Source organism: Chroicocephalus ridibundus, chromosome 1, assembly GCF_963924245.1.
Source record: "Chroicocephalus ridibundus chromosome 1, bChrRid1.1, whole genome shotgun sequence".
Lineage (NCBI taxonomy): Eukaryota > Metazoa > Chordata > Aves > Charadriiformes > Laridae > Chroicocephalus > Chroicocephalus ridibundus.
In genome coordinates, this window is record NC_086284.1 from 130,141,223 (window position 1) to 130,163,698 (window position 22,476).

A 22,476-nucleotide genomic window follows, 5' to 3' on the forward strand; every position below is an offset into this window, starting at 1 on the left:
TATCTTGAGCTACCTGATTTCTCTTCCTCTGAATCTGAAGTTGGGCAAGCAAAGTCTACACTTTAGGATGCTATCAGGTCATTGTAATAGCTTAGATTAATCCACTGAAGCATATATTTGGTTAGACTGAAAGAGACTGTGATGCTGAAGGGGCATGCTGTTTCTTACTGAGTGAGAAAGATATGAAAAACTTTACAGAGCTGAAGAGCATTTATGGTGTGTGTAAATTTCCATTAATTCTCTGAGGTTCTGCTGCTGGTGTTTTGCCAGATAAGTTAAAATGTAGGATCACAACAGCTTGTGGTTACAATAGCTGTCGTGTTACGTTCCTCAGGTAATAAGTGGCTTCATTCCATTCTCCTCCATTCCACCACAGTTTGCAAGTAGACAAAAAGATGTTCTGTTTCTTAACTGGTGTGTTAACTTAAGTCATAAATCACGGTTCATTTCTTTTAATTGCAGATTTGTCTGAAAGATGCAGCATTTCTAAAATCGTGAGTCTGGTTTTAACTTTTTTCAAATCTAATTCTGCACATCTGACAGTGATTTCTTAAGTGTATGTTAGTATGTGCATGAGATCCTGTGCTTATTTCACAAGAGCCAAGGATGTTCTTTGCTTGTGATTAGAGCTTTGTCTGTACCAGCTTTCAGTGAAGAATCTTTAATGTCAGCTAAGATGTAAGTGAACTTACCCCAAGGACAGTTTTCAAGCCAGTTAACTCAAAATAATAGGATACATAGTGGCTTATAGCACTACACTAAATATCAGTCCAGAAGACTGATACTTGGAACAGAGGAGGTCTTCAAGATCTTCAGATTATAAAGGTATTAGGTGCAAAATTTGCTGAAATTCACCTGCATTATACTATGGTAATCACGTGCTAATACCATATCTTGAAGTTTATTGCCTCTTGCACCAGTCAGAACTGTGGAGGGCTTCTGGAGCATTACGCTTTCTAGCATGACTGATTATATGACTGAAATTCAGCCTGTAGAAAGTATTGTCATGGTCATGCAGGATTTTACAGAAGCCTACAGTTGAAATGGGAAGGAGTTTTCATATTTTTTAGTAATAGCACCAATGCCTTGCGGTAGTGATAAGCGCTGTGATGAATGCTGGGGTCAGCCAGATATCATGAGGGTAGGAGCAGAAACCTAGTGTCCCTCACTGACACAATTTTGGATCTCCCAGAACTAGTCAGGCCCTGCTACGGGCACGCTGTTGTCTTTCAGCAAAGCACCTGTCCTTGGCCGCTGCTGGAAATAGCAAGTTGTGCTGGATTAATGCATGATGGTAGAAGCCAGGCCTAATGAAAGGTAGCCACAGCTATACTGTTCTTACAGTTCCATATCATGTACTGCACTGCTGCGTATGATTCTGCTTATTTTGCAGTTTAGCTTTGGTATATAGTACCCAGAAAGAGAAAGTAACTGGCCCTAGTATCACAGAAATGTCATCTCCAGTGCAGTTTCCTACTTCTAAGGCTAGCACGTAATATCAAAGCCATGTCACTCAAATTTGGGGTTTTTTTGCCCTCTGGTCTTCCTTCTGAAAAAAGTGGTTGCTAATCATTTGCACCTTGTCCTGTGTAGAAGCAGATGCACGAGAGATCAGACTCAGCTCTGCACGTGCGTTTCTGCAATGCTTCGCACTGCAGTGTCCCCTCTGTAATTTGGTTCCTGAGCCTGTAGAATAAGAATAATGACATTTGACTGTCCTGGCAATGGAGAACCACTCTTTAATAGTGAAGAGGGGAATCAAGGCAAACAGAAAGGCTGTGGGGAGAATGTAGATAGTTTGTATGTAGCCCTTGTATTCCACTGGGAAGAGGAGCATGTGGCTAAGAAAAGCTGCTTTCTTTTCCCTGCCTACCCATCAGCCAGACGTGACTGCATGGAAATCGCTCTCTGATGTAGAAGTTGAAACCCTAGTGATAAGCAGGAACAAGCACTAAGGTTTGAAAAGATCTGGAGTTTGTATGAAGCCTAGCGGATCTACTAGATCAACAGTGATTCTGCAGCCTACTTGAGGAAACACTCTATATAGCTGTATGAACCTAGAATAAGTTGAAGCTCCTGTCTTGGGTGATTTGCAAAAGACTTGTAATCACTCTGTCATCGCTACCTCCTGAGAGCTGTTGAGTTTTTGCACGGGTGCTATGGCCTAGTTTCATGTGTCTTTTTCCAAATTGTAGATCTCCTTGAATGTTTGACTAACTTGTGCTTATGTCATTTTCACCATTTTGAGGGTGAAGCAACAAATTCAAGTGAATTTGTTCACTTGAACAAAGTTTTGATTGCAGAGAAACTCATCAAGGCTATAGTTAAGAAGCTGCATTGGCTCTTGAAAACCAGTACCTGTGAATTCCTCCCACCCAACCTGTGATGTTTGCTTGTTGTTCATGGGGTGGGACTATCTCAAGTTCAGCCAAGCAGAGCCACCACTTGTTTCAGTCTTTTTGTGCTTACAAGAATGAATTGTCAGCCACTAACTGAAGATGCTGTTTTGTGTTTGTTCAGCTTTAACTGGTCTGCCTTGGTTGTAGATGAAGCTCACAGACTGAAAAATCAAAGTTCTCTGCTTTACAAGACGCTTTCTGAGGTAAAATAACTCATCTACCTTACAGTGTCTAAAGACTTTTTCCTCTTCAGTATAGCATAGAGATTCTCTGTTTGTTCCTCCAAGTATTTATTAAGCTCTGGGCCACAAGCAGTTTCCATCAGAGCTGGTTGAACAGATTCCCATATTTAGTGGCAGATTCCCATATTTGGGGGACAGGAGTTATCAGGACTCATTGAAAGGGCTTTAAACTAGGTCTGAAGGGGGACGGGGATGTAACCAGAGTTACTAAAGTGGTGCCTGGGAGCAGTATGCCAGTGCTGGTGGGTAAAAGCTCTAGCAAGGTCTTGCAGCCTGTTGTCACAATGGAGGTGGGAGATGATGACCCATGTGCTAGCAAAGACATGAGGAGTAATGATAGGTTGGCAACTGCAGAAAAGTCTGAGCGCGGTCAGGTGGGAATAAGGGCTTGTCCCCCCAGTAAAGTGGAAGGCAATTAGCCCAGCTGAAGTGCACGTTTCATTTCACTGTCCTATTCCAACAGCATGTTCTGGTCACCTCTCATTACCTAACACCGAGTATGCAATATTGAACCGTAGAGTGCCTGGAGCTGACAATTTTAATGGTGTCAGTTTTGCACTTTGTTCTTATTTTGCTTACACTAGCTTCCCTGCATTGGTGCCATTCTAGTCAGTTTGGTGGAGCTGTTTGACTGTCACACCATACCTTATGTTGGATGATTTTGGCAGACATTTGCAGCATTTTGCGGGCAGTTCTGTGTCACCTGTCATCTTTAAGTTAAGCTTGAGAGTGGTGTGGGTGGAGTTATACTTTAAGTAACTTTTCATTCCAGATATTTTCTCCTAATAATTTTGTTTTGTTGCTGGTTCTTTCAGTTTTCAGTAGGCTTCAGCCTGCTACTCACAGGCACTCCAATCCAGAACAGCCTCCAGGAACTGTATGCCCTACTCAGCCTTGTAGAACCTGACATCTTTCCTAGGGAACAAGCAAAAGAGTTTGTTGACTATTATCAAGCGATTGAAAAGGAGAGTGAGCCAGGTCAGTAATAAGCAATATTGTACTTCAGTCAGAACCAGCTGTTGTTATCTTGAATAGGAAACGGGCATGTTGTGTCCTCTTTATTTGCTTTCTTTTAATGCTGACTAGCTTTAAAACAAGGCCACTAAAAGTAGTGATTACTTACCTTAATGTAGCTCTTAAGTATTTCAGGTATGCAGCTATATTTTGGTTTCTCTGTTTGTAAAATCATGCTTGAATCATTTCACTAATAGATGTAAGGTTCCTTATACATTTATTTTGAAAATATAGTTATGAAGGTACTGTACACACTCCTTAAATTTAATGCAGTAATCTCCTCCCTTTTTCCCCTGCCTCTGCATAGCCAAAGAATTGCACAATCTTCTGCAGCCATTTTTGCTTCGAAGAGTGAAATCTGAGGTGGCTGCAGAGCTGCCAAAGAAGGTGGAAGTGGTTCTGTACCATGGAATGTCAGCTTTGCAAAGGAAGTACTACAAGGCCATTTTGATGAAAGATCTAGGTAACTGAGGGTTTTGAATCCTACCAGTTAATTTTAAAAACAAAATTAATTCCTTTTGTAAATCCATGCCCTGTTGTAGTGAAGCGGAAGATACTTTGGCCTGCAGAATATTCATAGAATAAACATGTCAAATTCAGTGCTTTCGGCTGCTTGATTTGTGGTTTTAGCTTGTGATAGAATAAGAGACACATGGATCTAGAGCTGAGCTGTTGCAGAGCTAGGGAGGATCGGCTTCAGGATTCTGCTTTGGGCTAGCCTGTAATTAAAAATACTTCTCACGAGGTAAGCCTGCTCCTATCCCGTGTTTTTGTGTTCAGACAAAAGGGTGGTACAGGAAATCTTGGATATGTGGATATCTACAAATTTTCCAGTAGTAGCACAGATGCCATAAAGCATGGATGTAGATGAGTTTCTTAGGAAACCACAGGGCCATATAAACAATGCAGCCACAGACTTGTTACCATAGTAGCTCGCTTCTTGTCGCTTCACGGGTGAACTAACTGTAACAAAGCATCCTGAGGTATGAGAAAGTGTTTGCTTCTCTCTGAATTTCTCCTTCTCCATCTATACACACCACATCATATGGCTTGCCAGTCCTTATGTGTTGCAGGGAAAGTAAAACTGGGGGGATGGAGACCCTTTATTCTTCGAGCTAGCATGCTAGCACTTTTCATGAACATCACCAGGCAATCTGAACCTTCTTCTTCTGGAGTCAGCATATGTGCATGTGTTTTCTTTTTCTCCTCAGAAAAATGCAACCCTTCTTAACTTCCTGGTTGCCCAGGAGATCTTGATGGTGCTGTGTTACTTTTTTGTTGGAAAATTCAAATGAACTGCACCAAATTTCTTTCACTATTTTCGATCATTTCTAGATCTGTAATTCACTCTTATAAAAATGACAGTGACCCTTTCCAGGGAGTCCAGAAAGTTCCAGGGCTTTTGACAAGGCAGAGTAGTTTTCTTCAGGATCTATTTCTAAAGGCTTGTCCAAAAAATGTAAGAGAAATTTTGTTTGATTCATGAAAACGGATGTATTAGTCTTGAGATGGAAATTCAAATGCAAGTGTGATATGCAGAGAGAAATACTCCAGTGCTGAAGTACTGCAGAACAGTGCTCAGTACCCAGACATTCCCAGTCGCGAGCACTGATGGAGCGTGGGCTTTCCTGCTCAGTTCCTTTTCTGTGCTCTTTGTTCCAGATGCATTTGAAAGTGAAACAGGAAGGAAGGTTACACTTCAGAATGTCTTAATTCAGCTTCGGAAGTGTGTTGCCCACCCATACCTTTTCAATGGTAAGAAAGCACTGTTCCCTCTCTTGAAATGGAAAAAAGTAAGTTTCTTGATTTGCATGGTGTTTTTCTATTATTGCTTGACAGTGTAATGCTTAGAAGAAGCAAATAATAAACAATGTTGTACTTGAATCAGTAGCAGCTGTGAGTTTGTGACCAGTTTCAACACATGACAGTTTATCAATAATGAGGAATAAATTAGAGGACTCTGTGAAGTCCGAGTTTCTTACTGCAGCTCTGCACTTGTATGTCTTCTCTTACCTAAACAATGAAATTACAATACTTTGTGAGCTACTGAGAGTGTTCTTTAGAGACAGAGAAGGACCATCGCTTCTCAAGCAAGCATTGTAGGGGTCTGCTTGGCAATAGTTGGCAGTGCAGACAATGCTGAGGTTGACCACTGAGTTGTTACTTGCATAGGATTAGGTCTGCTTCTGAAATTCCTTTCTGTTCCAGGTGTTGAGCCAGAACCCTTTGAGATTGGAGACCACATTGTTGAAGCCAGTGGCAAGCTGTGTTTGTTGGATAAGCTCCTTTCATTCTTGTATGCTGGGTATGTCCTGTTGGGGTGGGGAAGATAAGAGTGGGGTTGACATAGGGAGAAGAGGTAAACTGGGAAGGCAAACTACCTTATTTAGCCAGAGATTGAGCAGATACTCACCACAACGCAAGCACTGGCCTGTTTATTGCATTTACTGACTACCTGAAAGAAGTCATTTCAATATAAGGAGCTGCATTAGAGATGGTAGATTTTTGTAGCTTCCCTTTAAACGTTTCTTAAAACGCTTTACTAACTTTCTCACATGTTCTTATATTTGCTGTATTTGGGAACCTGGGAGAATAACCATCTGACATGGTATTCAGCGTATCTGGTTTGACTGTGGATTTCCTGAGAATTGCTTCCAATGCATCAGTTGAGTTCCTTTGTGCTACCGTGCCTGTGTTAGCCCAGGAGGCAGAATGCATAGCAAACATGAAAAAGAAATTTGACTGGACCAAAACCCAAGAGTAAACTGAAACTTCAGCTTTGGGAATGGCATTCATAACTCCTTGTGTTGAGCTTTGGTGGCTTCAGACCCAAGGACCTTGGGTATCTCCCTCCAGCTCTCAGATGGGAGGCAAATCAAACTGCACTTTGTATTCTTGTGCAGTCTGTGAAGCTATGCCTCCTGCATGACACAAATTCTATCTTCTCTCTTAATTGGGCTGCAATTTCCTTTTGAGTACTTCCAAAGGATAGAGCTTCAGCAGACCTTGGGAAATTCTGATGTGGTTGCGGAGGACGTCTTCGTCCTTCTGCTGCATAGCACCTCGTAAGTGGGTGCCTCTCCCTTGAATGTCTTTGCCACAGGACTAGCCCGCTGCAAATTCTGGACTTGAAAATGCCTGTGTTCTTCTGTACAGTGAAGTCTGATTTAAACAGGCACTCAGGTCTGTGGCTGGGAGGGAAGAGAGTTGATTTCTCACTTATACACCATTGTAGGGAAAGTCTGATCTTTGAGGGTCATCTGCTGGAGAAGGAAATGCTCTATTGTCACAGAGATGCTGATATTACGTTTTTGCAGCATTTAAGATGCGTTGTAGTGTGCGTTTTGAGAGCAGTCTGGTGTGGCAGGTCATGCGGTGAGGAAGACCTCATGATGCTAGGTTGAAGCTGAGTATTCTTTTAGACAGGCTTCTTTGGATCCTCGCCAGGCTGCATCCAGCCAGAAGCAGAGCTGTGTCAGAGCCTTGTTACGTCTCTGTGACTCCAGACTCTAGATATGACAACTGATGATGGCAGATGAGGCTAACTGATTGCATCTGGATGTGGGGCTGAAAATGTGAGGGAATAAGCCATGACTTAGTGTACAGAAGTGATGTGGCCTTGCTATGTGGCAGTGACTGGTTAAGCTATTGTAACCCCTCTACCACTCTGTGAAATGCTGTCACAGTTTGTTGAGGCTCATGGTGTCTCACGTTGTTCTTCCAGTGGCCACCGTGTCTTGCTCTTTTCTCAGATGACTCAACTGCTTGATATCCTGCAAGACTACATGGACTATAGAGGTACGTTCCGCACTCTTTGGCAGCAGAGGGCTTATCCTGATGATCTCTACCCTATATTGTTCCTCTGATTTTGGTTGATCTGCTTGGGCTGGAGAAGGGACTGTGATGGGTATTTATTGCTTCTTAGTAGATAGAAACCATATTATTGGAGTGACACTGTGAGTTGGAGGGTCTTGAGTTTGCTGTGCTGCCACCTGACTGAAATGAGCTGGCTCTTTAATATTGTTGTTCTCTTCAAAGCAGTTTCAGCTTTGGTTCCCTGATAAAAAGGAGCTAATAGATGGGAGGGTAGCAGTGTTTCATATATATCTGTGTTCAGTTATGTACCCAAGTCCTGAAGTAATTGCACAGAAGGTAGTAGGCTTGCTCTGGATTGAGTTTGTCCAGCACAAAATGCAATTTGGGCCACATTCATACCAGGAAATTAATTTTTGATTAAAACAGTTGTTGGCAGTGGGGCCCCAACATGTCAGTGAGGGCAGGTTGAATCAGACCATTTTTGGCAAGGTTACCAAAGTGTTCTTGGGACATTTTCTTTTGTTTCAATCCATGTGGCTCCATGCCTACTTAGGATTTCCCATGAAAGAGGCTTTTGTTTGGTGTTTATGGTTTTGGACAACTAATAATTCAGGATAAAGCCAAATGTAGGGCCATATCCCATACTGCTTGCTCACAGGAAAGCACATATTCAATGCCGTGGGAGTTTGCATAAGGAGGGTCCAATGGTTGTTGGCCTGTTTTGTGGGGCCAACAGCCAGCACAGCATAGTCTGAAATGGGACTGTGTGCTAACGTTCTTTTACTTTGGCTCTGAATTTTCCTGTTGTGTTTCCAAGCAGTAAATTAAATGCTGAATCTCTGCTTCAGACTCAGCTAAATTACCCTTTGCCGACAGTCAATGTGGAAGTCAGGGTTGCTACTTCACTTTATATGAGGTTTAACTAGGAAAGAATGAACGAGTTGAAGGCAATAAAATGAGAATCAAGGCAGGAGGATTTGGCATAAAAAAAATTTCAGGACAGCAGTGAGACAATAGAGAATGAGGTAAGAGGGTAAGGGCGTAGACAGAATTTCAGAAACATACGTGTTGCTTGTTTGAAAAGGCTACAGCTACGAGCGGCTGGATGGTTCTGTTAGGGGTGAAGAGAGACACCTTGCCGTTAAGAACTTTGGTCAACAGCCCATCTTCATCTTCCTGCTGAGCACCAGAGCAGGTAAGTAAGGAAAGGAGAGACAAGCAACCCGTCTTGCCTCTCTACTCTTCTTTTGCTCTCTCTGGCAAGATTTCAAGGAGTTATGGGAGTTATGAATCTTGCAGAGCCTATTCACGTGGCAGATTTTTGAGGGAGACAAGTCATCCTGAACTTGGGTCTCTCAGCTAGGACATCTGGTTTCTGTGCTTTCCTTTTGGCAGCTGATGCCAAGACACTTTTCATTTTGCAGCCACTTGAGTTACTTTTTTTATTACAGGTCCCATAATGCCTGTCCCTGTGCCAGGTTGAGCTTAAGGAATCTCATTAGCATCTTATTTCTGCAAGCACCAGACTTTAGGCGGGAACAGACTTCCTTTAAGTAAGCTGGTGGAATTACTTCTCGAGTTCGCTGAACGTGGACATGCTCTCTAGCTGGCAGACAGACTCAAATGACAGCCTTTTACCGTCCTGAGACTGCAAAGAACACCATGGGACTGCCATCTGTGCTTTTTCCCCCTCTTAGCTCCTCAGGCAGATCTGTGTCTTCTACGTAGTTTCAAACCTCCCTGTCTTTCTATTCAAGCAAGCGCAGAGGCAGGCTTGTCACCAGAGGAGGGATTCGCACTGCTTGATCTCAAGCATCAAACTTGAACTAAATTTTCCTTTGGGTTTCTGGTCAGACTTTCCTGGGTAAGCCTGGCTCCAATGATACTGCAGTGCGTTGAGGGGAGCGTGTGGAGAGACTGAAGAGAAGCGCCTAATGTGAGATGGTAGGAGTAAGTGAGTCTCTCCCCACGGTGCCTGAACTCTCCCTGCCCATGTCAGCCAGACTTATTACTGCACATTGCTATGTCTGGCCAAAGCATCTTGTATTCAGCTGGGAACAGGCGTGCTAACACTATTTCCATCACTGTTATGGACAGTTTTTCAGGTACATGACTGTCTCCACTTGCAGGGATGTTCTGATTACTGTGAAGAGGTGCTTGACATGAGCTGGGAGAAATGTAAAGCATACTCTTTAACTACAGTATGTAGACACGATAGTGTGGGTATTAAAAAAAAAAATATAATTAACTGTATTTTTTTTTCTTTTCATTCCATGACAGCCCAAACTCTAACCACTCTAACTCAAAAACTTTGTCATACAAATACCTAGGCTCTGCTTATTGTGTACTTGGGGCTGGTGTTTTCCTCTGTTTCAGCATTGTATTTACCTGTTGCTTCTGTGCTGCAGCCAAGTCGTGACTTGGGCAGTTCATTGTAGCCTCAGTGAAGCCAGTCCTTGTTGGGTTAATCTGCCTGCCAGTGGAATAATATGTCTGTGTTCATCAGCCTTGACAGCTATCCCCTTTGCATTGGTTCACTTGCACCCCATCTTTTTTGACTGCATTGCACAGTACAGCTTGGTTTTGGGCTGCTGCAGAAAGCTGGAAGCTGGCAATGGAAGGCTTACCCATCTTTTTAGATCCGAATGAAATTTGGTGTTGAGAGATGGATTGAATTAGATACAGTTGACCAGATCTGACAGAACCTTGCATAACATAAATTCTCCAGCTTCTCCTTTATTTTCTGCTGGTGACATATTTTGTGACCTCTTCTTTGTTTGTAGGTGGAGTTGGCATGAACCTGACAGCAGCAGATACAGTCATTTTTACCGATAGTGATTTTAACCCGCAAAATGATTTGCAAGCAATAGCAAGAGCTCACCGGATTGGGCAGAACAAGTGAGAAATGTTTCTATTTCTGGTTTGGTTGCAGACTCTTGGTGTCTCAGTATTGCTTCCCCTATTCATAGGCAACAGAGTTAAAGTACAGTAGATTGAAGAGCAAAGAAGGAGAGCAGAGAGGATTTTATGTCTTTGTTTTTCTGTTGCAGCCTCATGCAGTCTTGTCCTTGTCATGTGTCTAGGGTGGGAGCTTTGTTGATTTAGAGGAGGAGAGGGAATCCGGAGGTTTGCCTGCACTTTTGCAGGGAACATTTCTCTTGTGTCAAGAAGCAATTGTATCAGCATTACATTTCTGCTGATTATTGTTGTTCATTTTGTTCTTGCCGCATTTTCCCTACCAAAGGAACGGGTGAAGAGGTAGTGCTCCGTGCAAGGAAACAGCTTTAGTGCACCTCAGAAAAAGCAAATAATAAGAATTTTCTTAAACTTTTCAAGGCCTGTGAAAATTATCCGCTTGATTGGGCGAGATACAATTGAAGAAATAATCTACCGAAGAGCTGCTTCTAAGCTCCGTCTGACAAATGCCGTTGTAGAAGGAGGTCACTTTGCTCTGGGAGCACCCAAGCCTCAGGGAGCAGCAGAGCTACAGGTAAAATAGAGCTATGTGCTCAATTTGACTCCAGTAATGTCTTTAGAAATGTCCCAGAGTGTTTCTGTATTTATGCCTGATATGAACTTAGCCAAACACATGTTTTGCGGGAGATGTGCATTGACATGACAGCTTTTGCATGTTTTAGGAACCAAAATAATATCCCAGGTCCAGACAAGATCTAACATTGGAAGATAGTTTTTACAATTTTGAAGCACGTCCATTGTTGAAAAAGGGTGTGTTTTCTTGGAGAAGAGGGGAAGGCAGAACCTCTCCTAATTTTAGTTGTTTATTTTTAATTATAATAGGTCTAAAGTGGAAGCTGACTCATTGTTTCTAGAACTTATCTGTCTTTGGTGCTTTTCCCTCACAAGCAGAGGTGATGATAAGTACTTTGTCAGCTTTTGGTTTCTAGTCTGAAACTTGGTCAACCTTCTCTTGACCTCTTGGCAACTGTAGTGTCTCAGGAGTCAGGTCATGATTTATAATTCTGATCTGAAAGCTGAGGTTTGTGCTGAAAACTTGGGTTGAAAACCTCAAGCAAAGTGACATTTAGGGGAGTATGCCCTCTGTGTGCAGCTAAACCTGGGAGAGGTCTGAAATTAGGGTATCCATTCCCCCACTGCCTCCCCTTCCTGCCCTGCCAGCGTGTATCTCAGCAATTTTAGTTTTCATGGAAGAAGTGGAACTGAGCCCATAAGAAGTTCCATGCTGATATTTTTCTCCCCATGGATTTTTGTGGTATTCAAGCTTTTGTTTTAAAGGAGTTGGGGGCAAAACCAACTCTGGTCTTTCTAGCTACGAAGAAAGCTGCTTGAATGCAGTAAATACAATGATGTTTTGTCATTTAGCCCTGGAGAAAAATGGCTGTTAAAGTCTGGATGAGTAATGATTGAGGGAGATACGTTGTAGGGGCCTGTCCCATCAGGTGTTGGGAGAACTAAGCATGTTAAAACATAAGTATTTTGACAGGTAACAGTAAGGCTTAGATTTCTCCGCTCATACATACTTTGTATTTAAGCCTGAGAAGCTCGAGACACTGGGATTGGCATGGAATTAGGAAATATTAATACTGAACTTCCCCTTCTCTTTGTTAAAGCTGAGTGAAATCCTGAAATTTGGCTTGGATAAATTGCTGTCCTCTGAGGGGAGTACTATACAGGATGTGGAGCTAGAAAACATCCTTGGAGAGACAAAAGGAGGGAAGTGGGTAATGGATGTTGTGCTGCCACGCGAAGAAGAGAGTGAAGAGGAGGATACAGAGAGTAAGTTAAGAATCTAAATTCCTATGAAATCCATGACACTTGGGTGCTTTTAGAGAAGTCTTCCCAGGCAGGGGTGGCATTTTTTAGGCAACAAGAAGTGGACTTGTTATTGAGTGACTTGGATTTTGTTTGTGGTCTATCCACAAACTTTATTTCTGAGCCTTTATTGGCATTTTTCTTCTTTTTGTGTCCTTATTTGCCTATTTGTAAGATAATAGTAACGATACTTGCCCAGTTTGGTGGCTGGTGTCTGAATTCCTTTGTGTGCTTCAAATATTTAGAGACCTCAGATGAAATTCATGAGAAAAGGGGAAATATTCAAATTGCAGATGCTGTTTTTCCCACAGAGCACCATTAAGATAGATCTACAATTTTAGAGATATAATGGTAACTTAAAGAAAGGCTATATAGCAGGTGTTTTGTATGTATCTCCAAACAAACAATTATTGTCCATGAAAATCACAAGTTAAAATGACCTTAAAACGTTCCAGAATGTGAGATAAGAAATGTGGAGTCGTGGAGTCAAAGTAACTAGAACAAACCTACTCTGTCTTCAGTACTCTACGAAACCAGGATGCAATCCAAATGTCACACAATTGTGGTTAGTTTTTCATAGCCCCATACTGTATGAGAATAAATTCTAAGGATACTTTCCCTCTTCTAGTGTGGTGGTGGGCAAGACTGAATTTCTGTTTGAGTACACAGCAGTTAAATACAGATCTCTGACTGAAGCAGAAATATGGCCCTGCAGGTTAGGTATTATCCGTCCTGCAGCAGTTGCCGGTAACAAGTAATTATTTGCTGAGAGATAGCAAAGAGTGGTATTTTCTATTGGTAACCTAAAGAGCAGCAGTGGTACCACACTGTGTAATAGTTACTGGGAAGATACCTCACCTGATGAGCCGTAACTCTGGGCTGCCAGAGTTCTGTGCTTTCATCTTGTATGGGAGCTCAGAAGCAAAAGTTTGCTGTCCCTTTACAAGAGTTGCCTGCAACTACCTAGCAAAGCTAAATGGATATGCTGCTGGCAGAGGTGGAATGACCAAAGAGAATGACCAAAGGGATGGAGCCACAACTTAAAATAGTTCATTGACCAAAATAGGAAGAAAGGTTCTTTGCCAGTATTAGTAACTTAAATAAAAAGCTTTTGCCTAAGGAAGCAAATCTTGATTCTCTTGTTTCTACATGATGCTGACACTAGTTATACAAAAATAATGATGAGATTGAGCATCTTTTTCTGCTGAGGGTAGAACAGTGTCACAGAGAAGCTAAATTTCTTCTGATCTCACTATACATTTTAGGTGTTAGTGGCTTTCAGTTCCTTTTTACACTTTTTAATTATTTTTTAAAGATCACATGTACGTGTATGAAGGCAAAGATTATTCAAAAGAACCCAGCAGAGAAGACAAAAAGGCATTTGATCAGCTTTTGGATCTTCAGAAAGCCTTGACTGAAGAGACCAGTAAGGAAGGGAGAGCTCTCCGGAACAAAGCAAACGTAAGACAGAAGACATGACAAGGCATATGATGCTCCTTCATTTACTTGTGAAAATGAAACTGACAGTTTTCTCTTTTTACCTACAGCTTGCAGAAGGCATGTTAAAAGATTTGGATGTCAATGTAGTAAAGTTGGCTCTTGAATCTGGGGGACTGACAATTCAGCAATTCTGATAACGGAGCAGAGACATGATGTGCAGGGCACTCATGTAAACTTAGGTCACAAAACCACATGTTATGTGACAACTGGGATCTGATGATTAAGATCTGTGGACAAATAGACAAATTGGAAAGGAGTGTAGATTAAGGTGGGCACTAGACAGAGCTTTTTGATGAGTGGTTTGTTTCCATTATACTTTGTTTCTCCAGGCCCTCCTCACAGGCCTCCGGGAACAGTCAACCAGGAGGAAGCACTTGTTGAGCGCAGAGGAGCTGGAGGCTAGGAGGAAGAAGCGCCAAGAAGCTGCAGCAAAGAGAGCAAGACTCATGGAGGAAAAAAAGAAGGCAAAAGCAGAGGCAGAACACAAAAAAAAGTATGATTTGCATTGTATCTACTACTTGTAAGCTGATGTCTCTTACACTATACTCAGGAAATGTGTGTCTGATTGACAAAAAGAAGTTGTGCTCAAACTGTGTAATGTAGGGATGTGAAGGTGGAAAAATGGCTTGAGCCCCTAGCAAGGGTTCTTTACCCCTGAATAGGCTGTCTGACTTCACATCTAATTTAATTCGTAGAGATTGGCCTGAGTAAGAACCCCATATCTGAATGTACAGTGAGCTTTTGGGAGTAGCTTTCTCAAATGTCACAGTGGCCCCTATGTATTGGTCTGACATCTGTGACTCTGGCATGTGTCTTAACTTTCTCCTCCTTGTTTCCTAGATGTTCTTCCTTTTTACCACTCTAAGTAGCTCCTTGCCTTTTGTCATATGCTCACTTTCTCCATGCCTGCAATTGGCTTATCGCACCGGCATGTGGCTCTTAGTATCACAGATAACAACTGTGGTAAACTTTTTACCAGTCTAAAATAGGGAAGGGGAGCAGAGGGAATGCAGGTCCGGGTCTCCTGTGTTTCACTGCAATGGTTTAAAACCAGGTGTGTACTCCCAGTCTTTGATTTTCATTGAACATCATCTTCTCTTGTTTTGTTTCAGGATGGCCTGGTGGGAGGCAAATCATTACACGTCTACCTGCCTTCCTTCAGAGGAAAGTGACTCTGAGGAAGAGTTTGAGGAGGATGAGTCTGGTCTGAATGTGGATTTAGATTACAGAGATGCAGATCTGAACTGTGTCAAGTACGTCATGGGAGATGTCACCAACCCCAAAGCAGAAGAGGAGGATGCCATCATTGTCCACTGCCTAGGTGGGCCTTATGACAACAGGAATGTTGTTGGGTGAGGTGGACAAGGGGGCTGAATTGTCCCTACTAGCTAATGGTTTCTAATTCCCATCCAGGCTGAAATAATTTGGATTTGAGTCTGACTTAATCTTGAGTGGTGCAGAGGCAATACAACCTCTACTCCGCTATCTATAACCCACACAAGTACTAGCAAGGTGTATATGAGTCTTTTCATGCCTTTTCTGGATTTATGGGTGAACCTCTTGAAAGGTGCCTGTATGGCTTGAAATTTTATGTCTGTGGCCAAGGGAGGACAGGTCCTGAGAGCAGGGCCTCTTGCTCATCCCATGGAAGCTGTAGAGATTGAAAATAATCTCCCGTATACAGTCAGCAGAGAGAGACACACGCTTCCAGAGGCTGAGGTCAGAGATTCTCTATCTCGGTGCTTATCTCTCAACATTGACAGTACAGAGGCTCTAGGCTAGTCTCCTGATTTAAGGACCTCTGTGGATTTAAGGAAATTCACATTACAGAGTTCCTCCTGAATCAGTATTGGAGCTGCTCTTTGACCAGGGCTATAGCAGAACATGATAATCTACTTTAGCTTATATTGAACTCAGTACAAAACTTCATTTTAAAGTGGAAATGCCAAGTAAAAGTGAAAGCCCACAAATAAAAAAGATCCAGTTGTGGGAAGCCCAAGGCACCAATCTGGGGACATACTAGGTGCGTGCTCTGTGTACCTATATACATATATGTGAGGATACTGACAGGTTTATTTGCTCAATGCCATGGTTAGTGCTTGTTTGAGCATTCTCAGTCGGCAGTAAGAAGGAATTCTTCCTGCAGAGTTTTTCAGGGAACTGTGACAAGTCTGTTTTTCTCAAGGACTGAGGTTTATCCTCTAGGATGGTCCTTTGAGTACTGGTTGGCTTCAGTTCATCTGTGGTTCCCATATCTTTTTGATAATCATTCATTGCATTTGTATGGAGTGGGTCCCTTCCAAGCAGGGGTGGTCTTTGACCTCACTTTCTAAAAGGAGTCTAACTTGTCACTTCATTCTAGATGACTCTGGCCGCTGGGGAAGAGGTGGTTTATTTACAGCTCTGGAGGCTCGTTCTGATCAGCCAAAGAAAATATATGAGATGGCAGGAAAGATGAAAGGTAAGAGACTAAAACATGACCTTAGGCCAAGACACTTGAAGGAGCTTAAATCCCACTGATATTGCAGGAGTGAGGTGCCTGGATACCTTGGTACTCATGTTTTTTCCTCTTTCTCTAGATACGTGCCTCCCTAGCCCGGACAGTAGTAATGTAGTGGGTGCTTTGACTTGATCTGTTTGGAGCGTGAGAACTCTGCATAGGGGTTGGTCATTCTGGTCTCGGGGGTGGGTAACATCTGTCTTGCTTCTCTGGGCAAGGGGACTGACTCTGCTGAAACCATCATGAGGAGATAAAGAAAGGCAATGAGAATAATACAGAATGTAAGTGAAATCGTACATTGACTCACTGTTGACTCTTCAGGACTGATTTTTTTGTTGTTGTTGTTGTGTTCTTGTTTTCTGCACAGACCTGGAGTTAGGAGGAACCCTCTTGTTCCCCATTGATGATAAAAAATCCAGGAAAAAAGGACAAGACTTGGTGAGAATGAGAAGCTCCCTTTTGTGTTGCTCTGTCCACATGTTTTTGAAGCTGTGTGAAATGAACATTATGTCTTTTTCACGATAGTAATGGCACTGAATACTGAATATGGCTAAGTTGCAGTTAAACATTAGTGAAAAGGAGATCTTTTTCTCATTTATTAAAGCTAATAGTTAGTAATGCAGTTTTCCAGCAGCTGTCACTGTGTCTCTTAGTGCTGTACATAGGCTCCATTTCATGTTTTTGTGTGTTTTGTCCTTAGTTGGCCCTGATTGTAGCTCAGCACCGGGATCGGTCCAACAACTTGTCTGGCATTAAGCTGTCTGCTTTGGAAAAGGGCCTGAAGAAGATTTATTTAGCAGCCAAGAAAAGGAATGGTGAGTGTTTGGGCAGAAGAACGGTGAATCTTTACATGTGTGATTGCATCTAAAGATGATGACCAATTTCCACCTCTCCTGTAGTGTTTTTTCTGAAGTAAGAGTGAGATCTCCATGGCAGATATGTTGTGTTCCAAAATACTTCCTCTGCTCTTGTTAGGTAGCTTCAAGTCCTTATCTAGATTGCTTTCTATATGTGTAGCTTGTCCTAAAGCGTATGCACTCTCTGTTCCCTCCTTCTCAGCAACAGTGCATCTTCCACGTATCGGATATGCAACAAAAGGTTTCAACTGGTATGGTACTGAGCGGCTCATCCGAAAATATTTGGCAACACGGGGCATCCCCACTCTAATGTATCCTTTTGGAGTATGTCTTATTTTGTTCAAAATCTTAATATTGAAAAGATCCCTTAAATATCTTGGTGAATGCAAAGTAAGGCACGGATGCCACAGTCCAGCTAAAAACTTGGTTTCTCTGACTTTGCTGTCATCCAGGTACTCATTCCACAGTGAGTACTTACCATTTCAGGTGATAACGACAGATTAGTGTGATTCAGTATGCCTGTCAGAATCTGTTAGAACTAGGTGCTAGTCTTCTGTTGACAGCCATCAACTTACCTGTACGTGCCAGACCTGTGGGTGAGATGACTGGAATTTCAGAGTAACAGAAATTACTCAGAAAGTAGCAAATGTGAGAATGTGAAAAAAACATTACAATGTTCCAGGCAAGTGATGACCTGCTTCCTCGGCTGAAATTGGTGGAGTTGGTGTATGTTAGGACAGGCTCTCAAAACAAAACAGCTCACTGCTTTCTCCTTCCAGGAAAGGAAACAGAGGTTTACAAGGAGGCCTTGTTTTGTCACTTCTCTAGGAAGACATGCATTTGCTATACTGCCACTGCCAGCAATTCTGTGAAACTGAAAACCTGAAACAAAGACAATAGTATTCACAGCATTCTGCCTTCTTCCTTGGTGAATCTCTTAGTGGACATGTTGTCTGGCGTTCCTTGACACTTGACAGCATTTCCTTGACACTTCTTATTAGATACTACTTTCCTAGGAATAAAGGCTCTTCTTCTGATTCACAACCATATTCATCTTCAATGACAGCCTCAAAGCCATGAAGATGCAGTAATTTCCTTGAGAAACGCGTGCAAAAAGCCAAGGATCTTTTCAACTTTACGCAGACAATCTGTACGCATCCACTTCAGAAACATGGCTTACACAGCCATTATTCCCTCCTGTATCTCTCTGCCTTTATTGGACGGAACGTTTACGTATTGTCAGTGGCTCTGGAGAGGAATGAGACTGCTTCAGAGTTCAAAGACTCTTTGGATAAGGATGTTGGCTCAATCCCAGATCTGTTTTAGAGATGGAAAATTAAACTTTCGCCGATGGTCAGTTGTTATCCCTTATATTAAGTTATTGCTAGGGCTTGGAATAGAGTATTGTTTGGCCATATTTTTTCCTCCTCTTCAAATTTCAACCCTTGTCTCACTATACCTGTTTTCAATCAGCTTTTTAGTGGTTACCTGAGACTCCGGGTACATGCCCTCATAGACGTCTCAGTGGAAAGGAAGCTGTCTGCATTAACAACACCCCATGACAACTACATAATATAAACTGTTTATGTTGTTCCAGTTCCTCAGAAGTCTATTTGACTTCCATTTGTTCAAATACAAAATTTAGCCACATAATCACATGCTTACAATCCAGCAAAATCCTGACCAGTATTCTTTGCAAAGGTGTGCAAGGCTGAAAAAATTTGAGACTGGCTTTAATAAATGACACCTTTCCTTCTCCCACAATTGCTTTTTCATTACACAGTTCTTTGTTGCAGCTCTTGGGCAAAACCAGTTCCTTACTGCTGTACAAAAAGCAGTGTGAAGGGTTCCATGACCCTTTGATTCACTTTAAGGAAATCTTAATGCAGAGGTTTTGGTGTTGGTTTTACTGTCTTGCAACAGAACTTCCCTGGGGTTTTTTTTGCCTTGTTGGCACTGTTGGCTTTAGCATATTTTTTAGGGGTTTTTTAGTACAACCGGGCAATAGTAGCTCTCCTAAAAAGTGTTTTGACCAGAGAGACTGTGAGGTGCCAAACTTAATTCAATTTAAAGTTCAGCTTCGAGTAGGAAATCGCCCCACAAGCAGTGGAAAGTATAGCTTTAAATATCTAATTGCCAACATGCATCTCATTGGCTGCATTTACACTGGCTCTGTAGCACCATCTGGTTAATAATTTCAGGCCTGATTCCAACGTGGCTCATCACCCCGACTGGTGTGCTCCACACTAGAAGCCTTCCTGAGTTGGATGCTCTTGTCATTCACTCTTAGCTCTACCAGAAAACCCCAAGTGATTCATTACCGCCTTTGACCCTACTGAAGCTTAGGTAAGCTAGTGCTGCGTAGCACCTCGGTGGGTAAGACCTTTCTTGCAGCTGCTCACAGGAACAGCCCCTATGTATTTGGCAAAGGGCTTGCAGGATCAGAGTCTGGCTGTGAAGACTTTGTGGGGTGAAAGGTGGTGAGTAGATGTACGTTATTACCTTGTTTTCCCCCAGTCATGCGAACTGGCACTCTTCCAGCAGGCCGGCTGGTGGCACTGTTAATCAGCTGCAGCAGCAGCACATGTTGCTCTTCAGCCTCCTTTCAGAGAGCAGGGCAGTGATCTCCAGCCTGGAAAAATGCTCCCTCTTTGCCAGAATTAAAACACCAATTATGCTTTTCTCTTTGCCAGCTTGACAGAACACGTAATTTCAGTCTGCAGACTGAAGGCTCTGTTCCTCCACCTATTCTTTTTCTGTATATTTATTACCCTTCTTTAAAAGGTTTAATTCCCCAGTGTTACAGTCTGTGCGGTCTTGTTCCTCAGCATCACGCACACGTATGGCCAAATCCCAGCCCACCTCCCGGTTCTCTGGCCACCATGCTGTTACACATGGACAGGATTTGTCTTGTGGCTGAGTCCCTCTGACTAGGTTGGAGTACTGCATCTACCACCACCATGGCCAGGTATTCCTGTTTGCAGCCTCGTGCTTTGCTTTGTTTCTACAAGAAGGTGGGGCTCTGCCTCTGTCCTGTGACCACCACCCTGCTATAACTCTGACTAGAGTTATAAAGGAGAGGAGAGCATGACTACCTGCCTGTTAATGTCCCTTACCCTCTAAGATAAGGTCCACAGGGGGCTGCAAGGTTCCTGGCATGCAGAGAGGAGAGGTCATGGTACTTAATAGATTCTAGCCCTCTAACTTAGGGGCAAGTCAGACAAAAGATGTTCTCTTTTCCCCGCTAGTCCTCTTGGCCTGTACACATGGCATCCACCTTATTTTTTTCCCTTTTGAATTTACTTAGGAGATGCTTCCGGAGTGTTGGGTTTTGTTGTTTTGGTTTTTTGTTTGTGTGTTTTTTGTTTGGGTTTTTTTTTTTTTTTACTTCTTAAAACAATGTTCTGTAGTATTTTTTAAATCTGCTGAACCTGAAGAAAAGTTCTACCTCTATCTACTTTGAAATGGAAGTGAGATTTCAGCTGAATCCTGAACTGGGTTTTGCAGAATCTCAGCCAAGAAAAGTTTTTCTAGTGTTTGCAACTCGCGACCATTTCTCTTTATTTGGGCACAAATCATGTATTTTAGACAATTAATTCCATAAAGGGCTCGGTAGCTTTTATGCAAGTTGCTATGCAAAATAAATGTGTCATGCTATTTCTTCAGCTGTGCAGTGCTACGCATTTTCCCTTTCTAAATAGCAACCACCCCAAAAGGGAAGGAAGGTGTTCTTTTGTAGTCATGTCCCTCTGGCCTCTCTCTTCCTCTAAACAAGATTTTCTGCATCGTAAGAGCTGAAATGTGGCTCCTTGTGCGTATCTGTCATTGCACACTTACTTAAACTTAGATGTATGGTGCTCGATTGAGGTCAGCGGCACAGAGCAAGATCACGCACAGTTCAGATTGGCTATACAAGCGGTTTCATCGGATAGGACCTATGAAATGGCATCTCTCAGTGAAAACTTTCCACCCCACGCTGGAGGCTTCAGCTGATGCCATATAAGAGTGGGGATTAATTCAGAATGACATTTATACTTGTGCTGGCTCAGCTCAAGTATATGTTTCTTATGTTTCAAGTTTATGTTTCTTACTTGACATGGCACTGCTGATTCTCAAAGCATCGTGCAGACAAACTCTGTCTTTGGTGAGGAAGCTCTACAGCCAATAACTTAAAAATGATCTTTTTATCCTACTTGGGAAACAGTAAAAAAATTGAGAAACCAATCAGATTTTATGGACACGTGTAGATTCGTGATTTTTGTCACTGAATTTTGTCACAGACTAAAATTATCTGGATGTGTTACTATGCATTGGGGAAGGTGGAGTCTAGATTTTGCGGAAAGAAAGAGGAAGACTGGTTTCCAAGGAGATGGAGAAAATCTACAGCAAATTCAAGCTCAGTATCATAACACAAATATTTAACGTATGTGTCTCCAAACAAGGCAGAATCTGGCCCACAACAATGATCAGTAGAAAAACATAAGGATAAGCAGATGGACTTATTTAAAAACAAGTTAATCTAATGACCTGGAGGGAAAACGAAAGCAAACCTTTGAGCAAAGAGATGACTTAAAAAAAATACCTGTCACCACTTTACAATAGATGATGCTACAAGAGAGAGCGTAGAGGTTTATTGAGCTTATTTGACTGGATAGCAGGCTGGTCATGCATTGTGATCGGCAAGTCAAAATGTAAGTCAGAATGATTCAAAACACTAAGGGATTTGTTATAAGGAGGGATAAGGTCCACATTCCGGGAAATGCCTCTTCTAGTAGATCCAGTCAATTGTTTTCCACACAAGTGTGACCAAAAATCCACCTCTCCCTGGTCTTCTGTCCAAGTCATGCTTTTCATAGTGAAAGATACAAGCCTGAAGAATGCAGTATCAGGATTAGTGGAATTACAGATGGGTATTTCCTCTGGAAAGCAGATCTCTGTAGCATTTTGAATTCCCTGCGTGAATAAGTCAGCATGTGTGTTTTCATGCTGGGCTCTGCCATCCACCCACCTTGGCCTTGGTCAGATGGTATTGCATTTGTGAGAAGACACCTGGAACCTTCTGAAAATGTCATGAGGACAAAAACTGTCTGGACCCTCATGTTTCAACCAGAAAGATAATGTTCTGTTTGCACTTCCTAGCATTTTCCTGGGTATTTCTTCAAAGTTATGGATGGAAACAGTCCCCCTCAAGGAAGTACGTGAAATGAGAATGTTAGTCATGTTTCTATTGGAAACACAAACCAAAGGAGTCTTAAGGGAAGTCAGAAGCTGCTGCTTCTAAGACCTGTAAAAGTCTCTGTTTTTTTGCTGCCTTGAGCAGAAAATAATTATTTTTATTCATTTATTTGAGTAAGCTG

At 42.3% G+C, this 22,476-nt stretch overlaps 1 protein-coding gene across 2 annotated transcripts in view; it reads left to right on the forward strand.

The window, feature by feature from the left end:
• Positions 1–21,163, forward strand: part of CHD1L (chromodomain helicase DNA binding protein 1 like) — a 25,808-nt gene extending 4,645 nt beyond the window's left edge. For both annotated transcript variants that reach the window (XM_063351602.1, XM_063351610.1), the window contains 19 exons: positions 463–494; positions 2,521–2,602; positions 3,457–3,619; positions 3,963–4,118; positions 5,318–5,410; positions 5,864–5,960; positions 7,380–7,453; positions 8,556–8,666; positions 10,255–10,369; positions 10,808–10,961; positions 12,061–12,226; positions 13,578–13,723; positions 14,092–14,255; positions 14,875–15,083; positions 16,125–16,223; positions 16,630–16,700; positions 16,963–17,077; positions 17,322–17,430; positions 18,121–21,163. In XM_063351602.1, the coding sequence (XP_063207672.1) occupies positions 463–494; positions 2,521–2,602; positions 3,457–3,619; positions 3,963–4,118; positions 5,318–5,410; positions 5,864–5,960; positions 7,380–7,453; positions 8,556–8,666; positions 10,255–10,369; positions 10,808–10,961; positions 12,061–12,226; positions 13,578–13,723; positions 14,092–14,255; positions 14,875–15,083; positions 16,125–16,223; positions 16,630–16,700; positions 16,963–17,077; positions 17,322–17,430; positions 18,121–18,199 (2,235 nt within the window). In that variant the 3' untranslated portion in view covers positions 18,200–21,163. The remainder of the gene's footprint in view (positions 1–462; positions 495–2,520; positions 2,603–3,456; positions 3,620–3,962; positions 4,119–5,317; positions 5,411–5,863; positions 5,961–7,379; positions 7,454–8,555; positions 8,667–10,254; positions 10,370–10,807; positions 10,962–12,060; positions 12,227–13,577; positions 13,724–14,091; positions 14,256–14,874; positions 15,084–16,124; positions 16,224–16,629; positions 16,701–16,962; positions 17,078–17,321; positions 17,431–18,120) is intronic.
• The last annotated feature ends 1,313 nt before the right edge of the window (positions 21,164–22,476 follow it).